The sequence below is a fragment of the Dermacentor variabilis genome, chromosome 8, assembly GCF_050947875.1.
Source record: "Dermacentor variabilis isolate Ectoservices chromosome 8, ASM5094787v1, whole genome shotgun sequence".
NCBI classification, from domain to species: domain Eukaryota; kingdom Metazoa; phylum Arthropoda; class Arachnida; order Ixodida; family Ixodidae; genus Dermacentor; species Dermacentor variabilis.
In genome coordinates, this window is record NC_134575.1 from 36,750,793 (window position 1) to 36,770,146 (window position 19,354).

Here is a 19,354-nt window from a genome sequence, read left to right on the forward strand (position 1 = left end):
CGCATCACTTTATTGATTTTGACAGAAGGGGACGCATGTTGAATTACGTGCGTTCAGGTTGTAGATGCAGATAGATCCTCGGGTCGATGTAGAGCCTTGTGATCTACTAAGCACGTACCCACTCTGGGAGATTGGCCAAGAATCTGGTAGGTTATAGTAAAGTGTAAAATAAGACAAAGATAGAGATTGTAGAGCCTGCACGATTTTATAAAACCAAAGTTCTACCATGACCATAAAGTAAAAACAATTGAAGCTCAATTTTGCTGAAAGAAACGCTTGCTCGGAAGTTCTTCGTCTTCGTTTTTGGGCATTGCGAGCCGCAAGGTATGGGCGACCTTGGTGCTGTCACAATCGCCGAACTGTTTCGAACATGGTTCCGAAGAATACATACCATCCGCGGAGCTTTGTCTCTAGCTCAATACATTTCCCCAATACTTTATCACTGCATCAATATAACTGATCAAGGATGATGCAGGAACTTGCAATAACACTTAAAGAAGGGGCCAGTTTCAGAGAGTCGGCATACAATAAAGAAACCAACTCGGCGGATGCACAATCACGAATATTCCACCGCCGTGCATACCATACCAACTAACGCTTATTCAGAGCTTATTCACGAAGATAAAACAGTGTAGATAAGTATCACAAATAATAACAATCTTTCTTTTTTTATTTCTTCAAAGCAGCGCTACTTTTTCATTTGCAAGCGTGAATACCAGTAGGAGTTGGTTATATTTAGTACAGCGAGTTAGAACTGTACCAGTAGCGTCGGTCACGCCATCTGTGATTGACTATCATCATCATCATCATCACCACAGAGCTGCCGACGAGAGAGTTGTCTGCTGGCGGAGGCGTTGCCAGTAAGTAGTGCGGTACGCGCTTTCCTCGATTCTGCACGGCGCCCGACTGCCCTGACCTCAGAGCGACGACGTTTGCGGGAAGGTGAGTTCAAAGGGTCGCAAGTGCGAGCCCTCCTTCACCGTCACCTCACGGCGAACGCCGCAGTCGAGCACCGCTAACCATGCCACCCGCGCGGTGTGTACTTGATTTGGCTCTCGAATGGTCATCCACGTTTATGCGACCCCTCCGATGGTGAGCTGCTTACCGCAGTCAAACACCAGCCGAGAGCAACTTCCTCGTGAGATAGGAGAAGCGATTGTTCTCTTTGCGCTACGTCACGCGTCGACCTGTCACCCGAGCGCGCAGTTGCATAAAGGTCTGGGGGCTGTCGGACAAAGGCTGCACAAAAAAAAAAAATAATAATAATAATAAAGAAGGCAGCGGCGTTGTTTCGCGTGTGTACGTAGGCGTTTGCACGCGAAACAATGGGCTAGCGTTGCGCGATCCGCGAAGTCATTCGTGCACAAATTTGCTCCACTCCGCTCGTAATTGTGCACCCGTCGAGCTAATCGATTGGCGTGATCGCGACCAGCTGATCGAGCGAAAAAAAAAGAAGCGATCGTGGCACTGGTTTCAAGTTTACGTATGTGCGCATCACGTCATTAAGAAAAAGAAAAGAAAAAAAAAGAAAGCGTGAAAGGTCGTAAACGCTTCGAATGCTGTACCAGAAACTCGAACAATTCGGCCTGTACACACATACATAACTACACCTGTTGCGCATCTCCAAGAAGTACGCAAGAAAGCGTCTGCACTTTTCTTTTTTTTCCTTTCTCTTTCTTCTTCTTTTTTTTTTTTTTTTTTACTCCTCAGTGCATCGTGCACGTTGAAACGGCTATGATTGACGGGAGTGATTCAAAGGCGCGTGACAAGGAGCGCCAGGCATCCCGACAGCTAGGGTGCTCACGTGATGATTGTGATTAAAAACATAGTTCTGCATGCGGTGCTCTTTTCCAGATTTTTCTTTTTTTTTAAACTAAGACAACAAACGTGGCGATAGCAACATCCTGTTATCGCTGTGCACCCCCCTCGGGAAGTGCACGAAGTCGCTGAACTAAATATGCGTCATAAAATTGCATTTCCTAACAGATGCATGGGGTCAGCTGTGTTCACACAGAACAGTTGTGTGGGAAAATGCTTCTGCCAGGAAGACTGATCACTTTGTGCTGTAAGAAGCATACAAACTGGAACTGCTGTAGAAGTGCATAGAAATTCAACACATGACCCTTGGCATTGCATGGCTTAATTGGTGGCACGTCTTTCCTATGCAGCCATTGCCGCATATCTTTCCCTGCAGTTTCCAAACATCAAAGTTCGTCAGTATATATGTAGCTTGCATTTGTGTTATTAGGCAGCATTTTTATCATTCGATCTGCCCTTGAAATGCATATTGGCTTGTAGATGCCAAAAATGAAGCTGTGCTTGGATCACTGGGGCATTTCCATGAAAGACATCAGGGTGTGAGCATTATTTTGAGCTCATTTAATGGACTGTGATGTGCAGCCTACCTTATCTTTCAGCACGCCCAAGATATTAGAACTTATCAGGCGTGCAGGCTACCATATGCAGCCTGCCTTATCATTCAGCACACCCAAGATATCAGAACTTATCAGCCATTTTTGTTGCAATATTGGTAGACAACCTGATGCCAACCTACCTTGTTCATGCACACTTATGACCCCTCCCGCAGTGACAAGATTTTTTTTAAGAGGAGCTTGCGAAAGAATTTTGAAGATTTTCTATGGAGGACCTAATTTTTTTAGATATACTGCAAAATATTATTTTTGCTCGTGAGCTAGTTTTTATGAATGTCACTTCACTAAATGCAACTTCATGTAAATAGTTCAAGGACACCCAATTTTCCAAGCTGACCTTGTTACAGTGTCTACTACAGGAACAATTGGGCACATGAATTGTTGAGGGACTGATCAAGTCATTTAAGCAACTGTCTGCTTAGCAGCAACAATCCAGAAACCCATTCATTTAAACATCATTTACAAGCATTCTCTCACACTCTAGTGCATGTTTCCAGTAGTATGGACTAAAACACCAGCCTAGGTTAGCTTTAGTGCACTAATTAATTTCTGATTTGTAGCTGTTGTACTAATGTGTATGCACACACATACACACACACAGAGACATATATATACTATTGCAAGTGGATGCATGTCAGTAACGAAATATAAAAGGGGCATTTTTGTAGCGTCCTCATAAGTTCTGCTCGTTTTTTCCTAATTTCATGTCTGATAAGTTACATATGGGGGCAAATGCTAATCCCTGCAGCAGTGGTTGATGTGACACCTTCTGAATTCAGGCCTCATGATTGTGCGCACATTAGAGAGTTTGAGCGTGTCTGGTCCTCTGGCGGTATGCAATGGCATTTGCATAATACCAGGTGAGCGGAAGGCATAAACTCGCGAGCAATCAGGTTTTGTGGCGCAGAGCTCAACCAAACAAACACAGAGCTATTATTGCAGTAACAAAGTGCATTCTACTTCCCGGTTGTTGTAAATTTTTTTGTAGCAGCATAATTGTGAACATGGTGCCTTTTTAAGTGTTCCCTTGATAAGAACACTCGAGGAACACAAAAACTTGTCTACAAGGCATTGTGGTTAGACAAAGCGTCACAAGATGTCGCTACCAGCATCCGGCAAATGCCACTGCATGTACGAGAATACCGGAGAGAACAGAGAGGACAGCCTTTGTCAGTCTGAATATTGCATGCCCAGCATGATTGGGAACTTTCTGCATTTGTTGGAAACTCATGCATAAGCATCAGGGTGCCTTCTAAAATATGAATGTGCAATTGCACAAATACTAATGCAAATCGAAACAAGATGCCAGAATGAACTTGGATACATCTTTGCACTTCTCTGTGTGCATGTGTATGTGTGCGACGATTCCATGTTTTGGAACAGCATGCTCAAAAACCGACCATGCAGCGATCCTGCATTCACAGCACTTTTACAGTGTCATGCTTGCTGTACATAGTCATTCATTGCTGTCCCTCAACATTTCCATTTGAAGATGTCAACAGAATCCTGACATTGTACAGGTGCTGCGATGAGTAATGTCCAATACATGAGGAATCTCATCATTTGGCAGATGCTGCAATGTTCACTATATAACATGCAGTACCTAAGGCACAGTGCATAAGGCATCTTGACAATGTGCAGATACTGTGATTTTCACTGTGTAATGTGCACTACATAAGGAATTATAAAACCATAAAGGTTCCGTAACTTTCACTGCATGATGTGCTGTGCTTATGGTATTCCGACACTATGAATTAAAAAATCCCAACAAAGTGAAGATGCTGCAATATTTGGTGTGTAGTATACACTCCAAAATCTGACGACGTGGAGATGTGGCAATCTTTAATACACAGCACATAAAGAATCGTGACAATGTGAGCATGCTGCTATGTTATGTGCGTAATGTGCACTACACAAGTAATTCCCGACATTATGCAGCTAGAATGTTGCAGTGTGTTGTGTTCAGCACATGAGAAATCCTGAAAACGTGCAGACACTGCACTTTTCCCTGTGCAATGTGCAGTACACAAAAGGAACTGTGACACCTTGAAGGTGCTGCAGCTCTCAATGTGTTATGTGCACTGCATAAGGAGTCCCAAGAATGTGTAATATGTGATGCGTAATGCACATAATCCCAATAATATGTAGGTACTTCGATTTTCACTGCGTAACATGCAGTACGTTGGGAATCCGAACACTGTGCAGATGGCTACGATGCGCAATGCACAGTGTGTAAAGAATCCTGATAAGTGTGCAGTTCGTAAGGAATCCCGGCAATGTGCAGATGCTGCGCTGGCGCGGCTCCACCACGTCGACTGTGGCCGGGGCGCCACAGGAGGCACCGCAGGAGGACCAGAGTCCCACGCGCGTGTCCCCGAAACGGAAGCAGAGAAGTACCCTGTCCGTGTTTCTGCTGCTGCTGGTGTCACTAGCTATTGGTGTGCTGGTGATAGCACCTGCAGTCTTCTACGCATCGCCCTGGATTCGACGCCACGCGGTCTTTCTCACCTTCGTCAACCTGCCACCCTTCCCCCGGCTGAGCGACCCACGATCGTACGACCTCAGGTCTGGCATCTGTCATGAGCTCAACCAACTGTATTTTCGTTTCTCTTAGCCTTGTGTGACAAGCAGTGTGCGATCTGGCTTCACTGAACATGTAATCTGCCTGTTTAAAGGACACGTTTACTTGGCCACACATTTTTACATAGTCTAGTCACCATATTACATATTGCATCGTTTTTCTTTCGTGCTTGATTTTGATGTTTTACTTCAGTATGTTCACTGTGAAGCATGGTTTGCTTTGTGCTGTCTCTCTATGTTCCTTTGCAGTTTCTTCTCAGCCCTTCTTTCCAGCGTTCCTAATTTTTCTTAAATCCTCATTAAACTTACTGTTTTGGGGTTCCCTGTTCTGGCCAAGGTTCCACGATGACATCACTCTTGCCATCTACATCTTCTCACTATGTTCCTACCTCAGTTCTTTCCATCCTGCTTCTTCTTAAATTTTGCATCTTTTCTCCTAAATAATTTTTGAATTGCTTTAAATCCTGCATTTCTTTTATTTTCAAATTAATTTTAACCCTGCTATGGCTAAGTGAAGCTGGCACTCTCTTGAGTATTTATTTTGCTTAAATAACTTTAATGGAGGTCTGGCAACCCACTGCGGTACAGTAGCTTATAGTGGCTATGGCATATCGCGGCCGAACTCAATCACAGGTTGCATCCCAGCCACGGTGGCCAAATTTTGATGAGGGTGAATGAAAAAAAAAAAAAAACGCTCATGTACTTATGTTTGAGTGGCACATTAAAAACCCCTCGGCGGTCAAAATTAATCTCAAATCCCCCACAACACTGTGCTTCATGATCAGATTGTGGTCTTGGCATATAAGACCCCAGGATTCAATTTCTTTTTAGAGGTCTGGTCTGGCATCGAAGGGTTTCCGCAGTTTCCGTTTATGCTGTAGATGCCTGCTCAAAGTAACCTGGAAGTTTGCGACTAAGTGGCAGAGTTAGAAAAAGTAGGTGGGCAGACACGATCACGAATAGAGGGAAACAGACTACACAAGCACCACACTGGTGCTGGGCCCTGTTAGATCACTTGTCACATTTTCTTGTCAGTTGTTGTGTATGCCTTGCCAAACACACCCCAGTGTTTGTGTTGCCCGTATCCCTCTGCTTGTGTTCTTGTCTGCACACACCTACCTTTCTTTTTTTTTTGCTAGCATGAATACCTGCCAACTAGCTGAACTTTCTGTCATTCTAGAAAAAAATTGTGCGTGGACACCTCCATACAACATAGTGAACAGTTTAGCAGGATGCGTTGTTGGGCAAGTTGGTTCATTGTGTTTGGAAAGACTGGAAGCGCTTTGTAGATGATCACAAGGAAGAAGACAGGACAGGTGCAAACTAACAACTGAGGTTTATTCGAGGGAAACATTTAAATATATCATATTATAGTGTATTTAAGTGTTTCCCTCGAATAAACCTTAGTTGTTAGTTTGTGCCTGTCCCGTCTTCTTCCTTGTGATCGTCTACAAAGCTCTTCCAGTCTTTCCAAATAGTGAACAGTGCTTGAAGTTGGACTAATTGGCTCGAGGTTCTGTCTTCTTGCACTAGCGTAAAAACAGAGTAACGATACAGAACGCAGGTGAAGCACAAATGGTAAACTAATAAGACATGCAATAACACAAGACGTGTACCAGACAAAAGATCAGGTATGTCCCGATAAGACATATGGGACGACTGATAAGACAAATGTGACGAGGAAATGCACAGGATGCAGCACATCTGTCCTGTTTCGTTCAGTTGTCCCATGAGCTGCGTTGTTCGCCATGTCGAATGCAACCTGACTAGCCAAGCTTAGAACCCTCGCGCTCCAGCAAGCCATGGCTGCAAACACTTTGGCTGCCAGTCGTGGGCACCAGACCGCTTGGCAAGTTTTTGCTGGAAGTTGCAACTTATAGTTCAGTGCAATCATTAATTAATGCACTCGCTCGCATATTCACTCACGCTCGTTTCACAGTATTGAGTGTGAGTTTGCGTGACAAAGAGAGCCTACGTTAGTTTGAACATGACACTGATTATGCACGAGTGGATGCAAGTGAGTATTACAAACTCGTTTAAACTGTGATAAACACAAGTAACTGTTTTTTGCCTTTCTTACTTGACCAGTGGTCAGTTTGGGCTAAGTACATGTGTATGCTCTCCAGCCCATGCTTGCCTCTGCTGTTCCTTGGGAAGGTTTCACTAACACTACTATTCCTAGTGGGTGCCTGTCCTGTCCAACTTACCCCTCTTCTTTTTTGTACAAATTGATCTGTCATTGCAGTGTTCAATACATTGTTGGTGAATGTGAGTGAGTTCATATCACACAAAAAAAAAGAATTGTGTGTGTATGTGAGTAAGTGATCACTTATTCTGCCAACCTAGGTTGCATCTAGTGAGGTGGGCCTTGTATGGAGGCCAACTGGCTACCGCAGCAGTGACCTGGAGTATTTCTTTTGTATCTGCATGACCCAGAGTAATATGACGTCAGGTCTGACGTGGACCACTTGACACAATGTTGCATGTTTCCCTAGCAAGGTACAGCTGGAAAGTACAGCTTACACTTTGTTTTTAAAGAATTACTTTTTGTCTTCGTTGCTGAAGTTCTTTTTGAGTGCGGCAGTTCCCTACCTATGCATGGTGCAGAACAGCGTTTGTAAAAAGTGTGGCCCACCAACTTCAAGGAGTCCTCGAGAGGCGGTGGCTTGAAAAACACATAATTGCAAGCATAATCCATCAAAATATCACACTGAAATGTTTAGCGAAGCGTTTGGAACAAGCTGTGCGATGCATAATATTTTTTATGCTCTCTTTCAAATGAACAAATAGGATTAAGGTTGAGCATGTGTTGAAATCTTGAATGCCTTCAACAGAACTTGATGTGAACGTAACTCCTTCTGTGCCATGGACAAGCTGTGTTGTTTTTCCACGCATTTCTGGTAAAAACAACCAAGGACGAGCTCAGCTCGTCGACAGCACTTTTAATTTTCCAGCAATGCCATGGACAAGCTAGGTTCATCTCTGTGCTTCGTTGTGCTTCTGGTAGATGGCAGCACAAGATCCATGGGGCAGCACAAGCAGGAGCAATATTCTTCTGGCAGGGGAAGTAACAACATGTGTCGCCAACTGGGGTCCTTAAAAATGACTAATATATAATGTATATTATATATTAGGATAGTATCCTGGCACAGAAGGGGTTAATAGGGTGTATAATATGCGAGTGCCCTATTTTTTTTTTTGCAACACATTCTTTCATACAGATCGCGGACAGCGAGTGCCTGAAATGAAGCAGTGTCAGGTTGAAACATAACATGTTTCTGAGTTCTGATGTCCCCAGTGGGACATAACTTTTTGCGAATGACTTATATTCTAACGTAAATGATCATCCTGCAGCTTCTTTAAAGAGTATGTGAAGGCTAGAAGTCTGTGAATCACTGGTGTAAAGTCTGTTTAAGCACAGAGTAAGGCGCAGAGGACAGCTGTAAGTAATTGGGAAGATTGTGACTGCATGGGTGGCACTGCAAAGGGCACGTAAGACTCACCGTGCAAGCCATGGCTGCCACTCCCCAGGATTTGACTGCTGGTCAGGAGCACCAGATAGCATAGCAGTTCTTGCTCGCTGTTGCAAGCTAGTGAGTCAAGACCTGAAGTGACGTTGCATGCCATAGAGGCTTTAGTGGTGCTTTTGTTGGCCGTGTTCTATGCATCACCTTGGATCCAGCACGTCTTTCTCACTTGGGTACCAGACTTTGTCTCACTGATATTTGTAGCTAGTGAGCCAGGGTTGATGTTGTCACGGTGTAGTGATAGTGACAAAGCAGAAAAACTGCCAGAAGGAATTAATAAAGAATCAAACATATTGTTGGGTGCACAGAAAGAAAAGCAACACTCAAATGACAATAGTAGCGACGAGCAGGGTAGTCATTTGTCAAGTTCAATCTCGCAGCTAAAGTCGATCTGGCCTTAAACCACCATGTGTCACTGTTCATTCCATAACAATCACTAGTGCTTGCATAGATTTAGGAAGTTAGTACACTATCCACACTACACTTGCAATCTGATTAGACATGCCTGCGTCGTCAATTTGGCAACAACATAACAGGACTTGCTGAAGGTCTAGTTGTACTTGTCCCCAGTCCATTTATTTCCTTCATGTTCTTTGTGCGTGTGCGTCTGTGGTGGTGTTTTTTTTCACTCGCTATGTCAAGTTGGTGACAACGTTCACGAAATTTTGGATACACCGAGTGCATCTGGCACGAGATCAATAACTTGTGACAGCGGCAATCTGGTGAAAGCAATCATCGGGAGATAGTCACTTTGTATTCATGGCAGTATGCTACCAAATTCCTGTTATTCACCTATATTCTTATCCATTAATCGGGCAATTCTGGTGGTAAGATAGACACGACACTTCTGCAGGCAAATAAAAGCGACAAAAAGCACCATTCTTTAACAAAATTATAATAGAATCTTATTGCCTGCACAGAAGTTGGTTCTAATATTATAAGAACCTGTTTGAAAAAAGTTTCAGGCTGAAATCTGCAACCCTGAATGGATCCATTGTGACATCGATAGAGCTGTGACGGGGCTGTGCCTGCTTGCAGGTGTGCGCACAACTTCTACATAGACTCCGAGGAGGTGGGTCTGCGCCTCGGAGCCTGGCACATTCCACCGGCTTCCTCCGTGGATCGGCTCGGCTGCCAGCAGCTAGACCAGGATTGGTTTGCGCACGACAAGCGACCCGCAGTGCTGTACCTGCATGGAAATGGTGGCTCCCGTGCTGGTGGGCACCGTGTTAGCCTCTACAAGGTATGAACTGGCGCACAGATGAAAAGCCTGTTGATGCTCAATGAATCTGTGGTACACGACTGGCGCTTAAAAGATGGTACAAGCATAGAGTTTCTCACTATAATACCTAGAGGGAAATCTGGCGCCACCGTCTATGGGAATTTCTTAAGGGGGCACCGTGCCGTCATGGGAATGACGGTATATGTGTCTGCGAGGCTCGTTTTGGCTGGTGTTGTAAGAGGCTTCGTCTAAAACGTGGATATGGCTACATAAATAACGCGCTCTCAAAGTAAAATCCTAATGAAATGTTTCCATTCATGCATATTACATCTTTACTCACCCACAATGCATGATCAAGCGAAGAAAAGCAAGAACAGACGACCAACTATTTCAGAGCGAGCGCGAACCTTGTCGTCTGTTCTCCAACTTTAGCGGCCCACTGATATTTTTTACGTAACATATAGTCGTACACGCAATAGCAAGTTTTCATAGTTAAACAAAACATATTTTCGCGTAATAATAAAGCTAAAATAGCTTTTTACGCGCTGTTTTAGTAGAAATTGAATCATTGTGACAGACGGAACGGTACTTGCCAGGCGCGTCTTCAAGGTGTCCTGTCCCTCCGAGAACGATGTCAATCCGAAGTCACAATATACCGGCATTCCCATGCATACCACAGCGCAGCAGCGCCAGATTTCCCTCTAGGTAATAGTGAGAAACTCTATGGGTACAAGTGTGTGACGATCTACGCCATATTCCTAAGTAGGCCACTCTTTGTATAATGATGGTAATAGGTAACTGTCATTTCCTTCTTTGTCTCTATCGATGCCTATCTGCAATCTGTGCAAGGATCCATGCATATACATAATCAGTGGCAAACTGCTCATCAATCGCTGGAAGTATGTGAGAAACCTTCTTGTGAAAGCTAAACATGATCTGAGGCCATTGAACAGCCCGTGAAAAACATGCTCCTTGCAGTCCTTTCTACCACTCCCAAGAAAGGTGCAGCTTTAGTCGAAAACAGCTTCTGATTAGATTGACCTAAAGCAACCAGAGATCACTCTTATATCTTCAGTCGGAATTCTTGAGGAAATTAGGTCATCTTGTCAAGGAGTCCTCATAAGTCACTTTGGCATTGCTGCAAGTGCAGGGGGAACATTGATGCACTTGGCCGCATGCAGGTGCTGACCGGTTCTCTGGACGCACATGTGCTGGCGCTGGACTATCGGGGCTACGGTGATTCCGGCTCGGGCCCCATGGGACCATCGGCAGAGGCGCTGGCACAAGACTCCCGCACCGCATTGCGCTGGCTCCAGGCGCGCACGACAGGCCGACCATTGATCGTGTGGGGCCACTCGCTGGGCACAGGTGTCGCCATACGCCTTCTGGAAGACCTGCAGCGCCGTGGAGAGGCACCACCAGCGGGTCTCGTGCTCGAAGCCCCGTTCGACGCCCTGCACCGTGTCGCCGCCACGCACCCGCTATCACTGCCCTACCGCTGGCTGCCCTACTTTGAGCTCACCTTCGTCGCGAGCCTCAAAAACGACCCCGTCGTCGAGTTCAACAGCACCACCCGTGCCCGCTCCGTCTCGCCCAAGCTGCCCGTGCTGGTGTTGCATGCTCGTGATGATGCGACGGTGCCGTTTGCATTGGGTGAGAAGCTGCACGACGCCTTCCGCGAGGCACGCCAGGGCAACCCGAGCGCGGGACCACTGCTACTGCACGCCTACGATGGCCGGTTAGGGTACGGCCACAAGCACTTGCACCGCGACCCGGAATTGACTGCCATAGTGGCCAAGTTCTTTGCCCTCAACCGCACCGATATACGGCCCTAGGGTGCCGACCTGCCAGCGGTAGCATTCCGCGATGCCTCGATGCCACAGGCATTTTGGGGACGCCGGAGCAATGGCCAATTCGGGACCAACGTGCTTTCACTGACTCATCTTGGTAATGTGTGGTGGGCGAAACGCATACAGTATTCCTGGCTTCTCAGTGTCACGAGCTTGCATGGTTGCCACGTCTGTGCCCACGAGCAGTTTCATGAATTTGCAAAGCGGTGGCGACTTAACGTTGTGTGCAGAGGCAGATTGCTTTATTTTACTAGTACCATTCATATCAGCTCCAGGGTGACGAGTCTAGAGCGGGGCATTCCTTGCGAGTGTTTCCGACTGCAGGTGCAATGCGTGGTAAGGTGAGTGCCCAAGTCCAAAGAGAGAGTAAGTCGGGGCCTGCTGTTCATAACTTGTACGTAGACATGTTACAGGGCTTAAGCTAGATGTCGTGTGAAAGCTTCTGAATGACATATGCATTGCCGTCCCAAGTCCAAGAAGGCGAAGAATAGTTTTTGGCATAAGTTAAAAGGTCTGCCGTTCTCAACTTAGACGTGGACTGTTTAGAGGCTTGAAGCCAATGCAACAGTGTTTGACTGTGAGTTTGACATGATGAAGATCAGCTGTTCTGTTTGTTGTACCAGATGTAGCATTGTTGTACCAGTGCCTTTGTGGTCCCGTTCACTTTTTGCAGCTTCCCCTTGTCATGCAGTCTGCGTATCTTGCACCAGACAGTCTGTGCGCAGCTGTATTGGACATAGCAGCGGACTGGCGTGTCTTTTTACCTTTTTGTTCATGAAACTGAAGAGCGCTTGTGTGAGTTATGTTTGTTGGCATCCCTGTGCAGCTGTGGTTGTGCGAGGAGTATGGGTTACTCGGATCACTAGTCTTTTGCAAGAATGACATGGTGTTGTGGTTTTGCATAACACTGCCACCACCACCGGTGGCAGTGTCAAGCAGAATATAGACTAGCTCATGGAAATCTTCAGGTGTGTTGATATTCATATGGGCGGCTGACACATACGTTAAAGGAGTACTGACACAAAATTTTGAAGCGGAGATAATGCGCGAGAATGATTTGTGTGGGCACATGCATCGTCTGCAAAATGTCAACGCCGAATATTGCTTGGAACATATTTCAAGTCAATTTTAAAGAACGTGTGCGCAGCCAACCGCACAACGCAGCGCCTCGCAACATTGACATCAAGGAAGGATTGTAAACAACGAGAAAACGCCACGTCACAAATTTTCATTGGCTGCCATGCTGCTTGCATGTGCTCTTAGTTGTTGGTTGTAGTGGGACGCTTTCTGTGTCGCTGCAACTGCAGCATTAAGCAGCAGTTTTTGTTGTGTCCGCAGATATCCCGCACTATCGGCTTGACTCGTTGCACTGACCATTGAATGTGGCCGATGCGAGGGTCTTGAGGTTCGTCCTCGCTGTCACTGGCTGCAATATCAGAGCTACTGCTTTCTAGTGGGTCGAATTGAAAGTGATTGGCCACGTCTAATACGGCAGCAACTCCCGCCTGCAGGAAATCGTCACCGCTGGACAACAAGAATGAGGACGATAATGGTGGCAAGGACATCACAAAGCAAGTGCAGGCGTAGTAGACAAACTAGCAACACGAAGCTTGCACACCAGCGTGCGCATTCGCATTCGCGTCAGAGCATAAGTCAGAGGTTTTCACGATCACGTGCCCAGCTGTGTTTACATTCCTTCTCTGGCCCATCTCATAGCTCTCTAAACCTGAAACTTGGACTGGTCGTTACAAGTAAACGAATAATTACCTGTCGCGCGCTGAAGTAAATGATGTTTCGTGGCGTGATTACTTGGTCATTAGCTTGTTGTAGTTAGCTACTTATTAAAGCAGGAAAAAATTTTTTGTCAGTACTCCTTTTAGCTAACAGGCAAAGAAAGAGATTATTTAAGTCCACAGATGGGCTTTAGGCAAGTTGTTTGAGTGTTGGGTTAGCACCCAAATGCATTGTACATTGAGCTCTCTGCAGTGGTTAGCAACTATTAGTTGCGACTGGTTTGTGCACCATTTTATGTTATGTGAGCCTTGGCAGGTTACTGGCAGAATACATTGCATGTACAAGTCTCTACATTAAAGGGAACATGTAAGTGAGCATTGTGGCACTGATTACCACCGAGATATGGCATAAAAGCTCACAGACTAGCTTTCTATATATAAATGTATGTCCAGTAAATTATATCGGCTGTTTCTTTTAAATGAAGGCAAAGAAAAGTTCCAATTATATTGGATTTATTAATGAATAAGTGTTCCCCTTAACAATGGACCATACTGCACAGACTCCCAGATTATTTTAATTGTGCAAGCGTTGACCACGTGGCATGTCAGCGCGTTAAAATGGCAAGAAACGACGAGATCAGTAATAATATGCTTACGCGCGCAGAGCACACTCTGGTGTAAGCGTCGTCTGCTATGCTGGACACACCCCCTTCCCGAGTTATCAGTGCAGTCCTGTTCACACAAAAAAGCCGCTGTGAAGCAGAAAACATGTACGACTAAGGTGTGCATCTGCGACACGATTTTCATATTTCTTTCATATTACTGGGCCAATACATGTGCCATAGAATTGCAGGGGAGGGGGGGGATTTATCAGCACGTATGAGGAATTGTCTGTGAACTATGGGTCTTCAGAGATAACAAAGGCAGAGCGTATGCACTCCTGGAATGAATAGCGTAGCAGACATCTTGAAGGGGCAGCGCAACAAGACGAAGACAGAAGGCAGGAACACAGGACAACACACAGGTCAGCGCTGTCCTGTGTGTTCCTGCCTTCTGTCTTCGTCTTATTGCGCTGCCCCTTCAAGATGTTCAACCAGTACCAACTCGCCCAAATGTCGATCCTTCTGCGTAGCAGATGTTCGCACTAGTAGGGCAGAATGTATGTGCCCCTGGAATAAATAGCATAGCAGACAACGTTCACCCTAGAAGTTGCTTTGTGCACTTGCACATACCATTGCCGATCTCACTACTACTCACCGATATAAGGCACTGGGGGCTGTACATTCAGTCACCATAACTTTGTCCAGTTTGTGTGTTCTTTAAGCTAACTTTATGTAAGCCTTTTGTGTATAATCAAAGGTAACAAAATTTAATTCTGGAAGAGAAAATTGTCATCCACCAGAATGTAGCACGAGGCTACAAGGGATACCCGCATGGGTTTCCCCGAAAGCTTCACGGTTGAGGACAAATTTCCCCTGGTACGGGATTCGAACCCGGGACCCAACGTGTTTCCGGGGCAGTCGCTCTACCATCTGAGCTAACCTTGCCGAGGAACCCGTATGGGTGCTACATTCGGGGGGATGACAATTTTCCCTTTCGTAACACTTCCTCCACCTTGCGGGATTCCGCAGAACTGATTTGCCAAATTTAGATTTTTATTTTTCTCGCAAATTGCAGTCAGTTCACGGTGCTGTTATCAGAACACAATAGCACTGTACTGTGTGTAGGATCTGGCATAATCTCATCTGAACTGTACCAAAGCTTTCAGAAAAGTAGAGTACCAATATTTCTGCTTTCTTTTTAATTACCTAGCAGAGCTTAGCTCACGTTGTTGTGTAAGCCCTATGATAAATGATGGAGTGCTAACTGCATGGGTGGAATGTCAACTTGGTGATATATTGAAACTCAGAGTGGTGGTAGCTATAGGCGTTAATCAAATTATTTGAGGAGTGCCTTATAGGAGAGTGTGCCAAGCATAATGCCCGTTTACTCCGCGAGTGAAATGAATATGTTTACACTTCCTGTATGTAATAAAAAAACATATTTTTGCAATGTGCTGGTAAAAGTTAATAAAAGAACACTGCAATTTTATGTATTGGCAGTGTTCACATGTGATGCTTCGTGCCTTTCTCAGATGCAGAGCATTTTATTTCCCTGCTTTATCATAATTGGGCTACACTTCTATTACAGCCAAGCCCTGATCGTGATTGGCTCCTCTGTGCAAGCTGTGGAAGGTAGCCAATCGCAGCCAAGAAATTTGATCGCGATCAAAAGTGCCCCATGTAACCAGGCTACTGGTATGGCTAATAGGGAAAAAGGAATTGAGGATCACTTGAGACAGTGCCTCAAGTAACAAGTCACATTAGCTGACTTAATGGTGTTAACTATAGCATAAGCATGAAAGGAGTCGCAACATCATGACTTTTACGATGCAGAAATCCTGGCTGGGGAAAAATTGAGCTTTTCTGGTGACTTCCACTGTGGAGCAAACATGGTGACAAAAAACGAAGAAAGGGACAAATGAAAGGACACTATTCACACTGCATTTTTTTTATCACTTGCCAACTAGCTTGCTTTTGTATTCTCTACTATGGTGATGACACCACCAACAGGGGCTATGGAAGTTGGACGGTGGTGGGGATGTTGGGACAGATGGATTTAGCCTGCTGCAGTCGATGCTGGCAACTGTTCTGCCTGCGGCACCTTTTTCAGGGTGTAAATGGTTTGCCACGCAACTGAAAGTCTGCTGTCTCAAAGAAACTCAAGGAGGCACAGTACTTCTCTTTGGACGATCTGGTGGCCCTCTGGAAACATTAGTCGTGCACAGTTACTCCGGTATGCACCACAACACAGTCGTGCGGAAATCCTCTTCTCATGATGCCAAGCAGTGCATTTTGCTCCACAGTGTGTAACGCCGGAAGGGCCCTCATCATCCGCTTGCCACAGTCTGCGCAGGACGGGCAAGGCATGCTACTAGTCTTAAATGACAAAGCTGGCAGGTACACTGAACCTGTTCTGTAAGTGCCTTTGACAGGTGCTGTTGTTGAAGTTTGTGCACAAAGATTTCTGCAGGTTTCACGATTTCAAGTAGCAAGGACTCTGTGACAGCAGGGCTGATGTGGGCACTAAGAAAACTACGGTGTAATCTCGTTGCTGCGATCTTCGCGGGAACCGGAAAGCAAAACGTATCATCCGAAAATTCGTAAGATCCAAAACAAGCTCCAAAAAGTATGAAAATAGGCATACTCGGTAACAAACGCAATAACAAAGGTTCATGTGGTGCCTAGTGATACCGCATGACGTGTTGCGTGAAGCGGTGTCGCTCGATGGCACACAAATTGCAGCCGATGCGCTTTTATTTAGCAACAACGAAATAGCTCTTCTATTAGTTCTGAACTTTCTTTGCAATGTCTGTGAAAAAAGTTATTTTGGAAGTTAAGAAAGAAACTGCCATTTCCTCTCTACTGAGCAGTGGTGCGCTGCCAGTCTGTATTGCCGCACTGCGACAGCAGCATTTTACCACTGCCTCCGTTTTAACTCCAGTGTGGCTAGGGACCAACACATCGCTTGTGGGCGATTGGAATGTTATTCGAGCGAATACGTTGGAATACAAAGCTACGAGTTTTACGAATACCAGTAAAAGCCCACTTCTGCAGTCGTATTATCAAATTCCAGGTAAAAATGCCATCGCAGTAATTGTACAGGGAAAGAGTGGGAGAGGGAAGGCAGGGAATAACCGTATAAAAATTCATTGCTCCTACGGGATGTTGGCTGGGAGAAGGGAGAAAGAAATGTATCCTCAAAAAATGTACTATGCAAAGTCGAGATTGCACTGTATAACTACCTGAAGTGCACCAAAAGACATGGCTTGTATAATCCAATCAGTAAAGAAAGCCAGCTGTGTGCTCCAGAAAGTGGAGGAGGAGGGTTTGGCCATTGGGGGACACTGATCCTTCCTTCACTCTTCCATACAGTCAGAGTTGCACAAAGGGTGATTCCGTGGCAGACAATGTAATGGCACACTTCTGGTTCTCTCTTCCGGTTGGCTGAAATGACCCATTCTTTTTTTATTGCTCTACATGGTGTTACATAGTGCTATGGATTATAGGTCACGTTCAAGACCTTGGCACTAACTGGAGGATGGCCACCACCGATGACAGTGATTATCCTTGGGAAGTCGTCATTTAACGTTATATAAACAGCTGAAGTCTGCGTGGTTGCCTGAATATGGTGACACAGATGAATAAATTCAGTAAATATATCAACATTTCTGTCTTCCCACCATTTGTTAATACTATGAACACTTCATTCAGTCAATGAAGAAATCTGAGCCTTTGGTGCAACTCTATTGGTGAAAAGTGTACAATTACCTGTGTTACAATTGCTTTGCTGTACTTGATTTCTATAGTGCAATGTAAAAATTTGCTTTGACAAATTTTAAGACAACTGTTGTGGGAAATTAGGTGGCACTTTCCTTTGACAGGACATGCTGTGATTGCTGTAATTATTTTCCATGCTGTGAGAAAGAGAGCAATAACTGAAGAAGGAAAGATGTGGAGGTTAACTAGACTTTTTTCCACTTTTCCAGAGAGAAGGAGGGAGAAGGCACTAGTTTTGATCACACTTTCACATGCACTATGCCAGACGCAGCATATTTATAGTCGGACACACGAGTCTATTGCCTTCAGGCATTATTGAAGAGCTTGAGTGGCAAATTTTTCTTCAACTGCGAAGCTTTTCTTTCGAGCAACCTGTATGGGTTTCCTTTGTAGCACTTAGCTACATTTGGGTGGATGTCTCATTTTCCCTTTATTAATTACTTCTCTCCACCTTGCGGGTTTTCCGTAGAACTATTAGGTCCAACTTCTGCCTTTGCTTCTGGGTTGTTGATAGATTCGACTTCGCCTGCCAACTGCTAGCCGTCTGGTTAGCTCAGATGGTAGAGTGGCTGCCCCGGAAAGGCGGTGGTCCCAGGTTCGAGTCCTGGACCAGGACAAATTTTTCTTCAACTGCGAAGCTTTTCTTTTGAGGAACCTGTATGGGTTTCCTTTGTAGCACTTGGCTACGTTTGTGTGGATGTCTCATTTTCCCTTTATTGATTACTTCTCTCCACCTTGCGGGTTTTCCACAGAACTATTACGTCATGCAAGTATGTTTGAACTGCCATCGTTCATGACTGGAAGCAAATTCCACCTGTTTACAGCCCCTGGAATCAATTCTGGAGCTTTCCTGAGGCAAATATTGAGCGTTGGAGTCACCAGTTGTAATCCAGGGTCCATGGAGTCACCATCAGGATGTCTTGCAGTCTGTTGCCGTTGAAGAGACTAAATGGGGAGGTGTAGGTGCCAATAAGGGTGAAGGCCACTTTATTTTTTTTCATGCGGAGATACACGTAAATTGGTTTCGTTATGAGGTATGCACCAAATGGGAAATTAAGTTAGTTCTGTTTGGCTTTTAATAATTACTTTTCTGGATTCCCTGCACGTCGATGACATAAAGGCTTCATACCCAGACAGCCTTATTGCTTTCGACATGTTGGGTATCCCTGTTACCAATATAGGAAATCGGTGAAAACATATTGACGAAAACACGAGATCAACACTGTGAGCATTGTTCTATATTACTTCCCTGATTTTGATTCACATATGTGATCACAACTCGGCTCTCAGTGCGAGAAATATGTTCTTGCTGCATTTATGTGAAATTGGCTGTAAAGACACTTTAAAAATTTCAACTGAATATCAAGCTGGTTGAATTCAGTGAAATTCCCAGTTTGTATAACCTAGTGTTCCATTTCTCTTCTAATTTAATGCGAGCTATCATCATTTCTTTTTAGTAAAAAAGCAATGGCTACCATGATCAGTGTGTTGCAGAAATTTGTGACGTCATTGGGAAGAGGTTTTGGATGTGGCGTCACCACCTGTCAATGGCGTGGCCAGGGCTGGCAACGCGGGCACGTACCCTGCCCCCGTCCCCCGAATTTTTTTGTTAGTATACGGCCTTCCTATAC

At 45.1% G+C, this 19,354-nt stretch overlaps 1 protein-coding gene across 1 annotated transcript; it reads left to right on the forward strand.

Annotated features, from left to right (window-relative positions):
* Positions 1-791: 791 nt before the first annotated feature.
* LOC142590028 (lysophosphatidylserine lipase ABHD12-like) lies at positions 792-15,459 on the forward strand. Its single transcript, XM_075701851.1, has 4 exons — positions 792-942; positions 4,717-4,997; positions 9,578-9,782; positions 10,943-15,459. Exons 2-4 carry the CDS (start codon positions 4,717-4,719, stop codon positions 11,594-11,596), a joined length of 1,140 nt encoding a protein of 379 aa, XP_075557966.1. The 5' UTR covers positions 792-942; the 3' UTR covers positions 11,597-15,459.
* Positions 15,460-19,354: the final 3,895 nt, after the last annotated feature.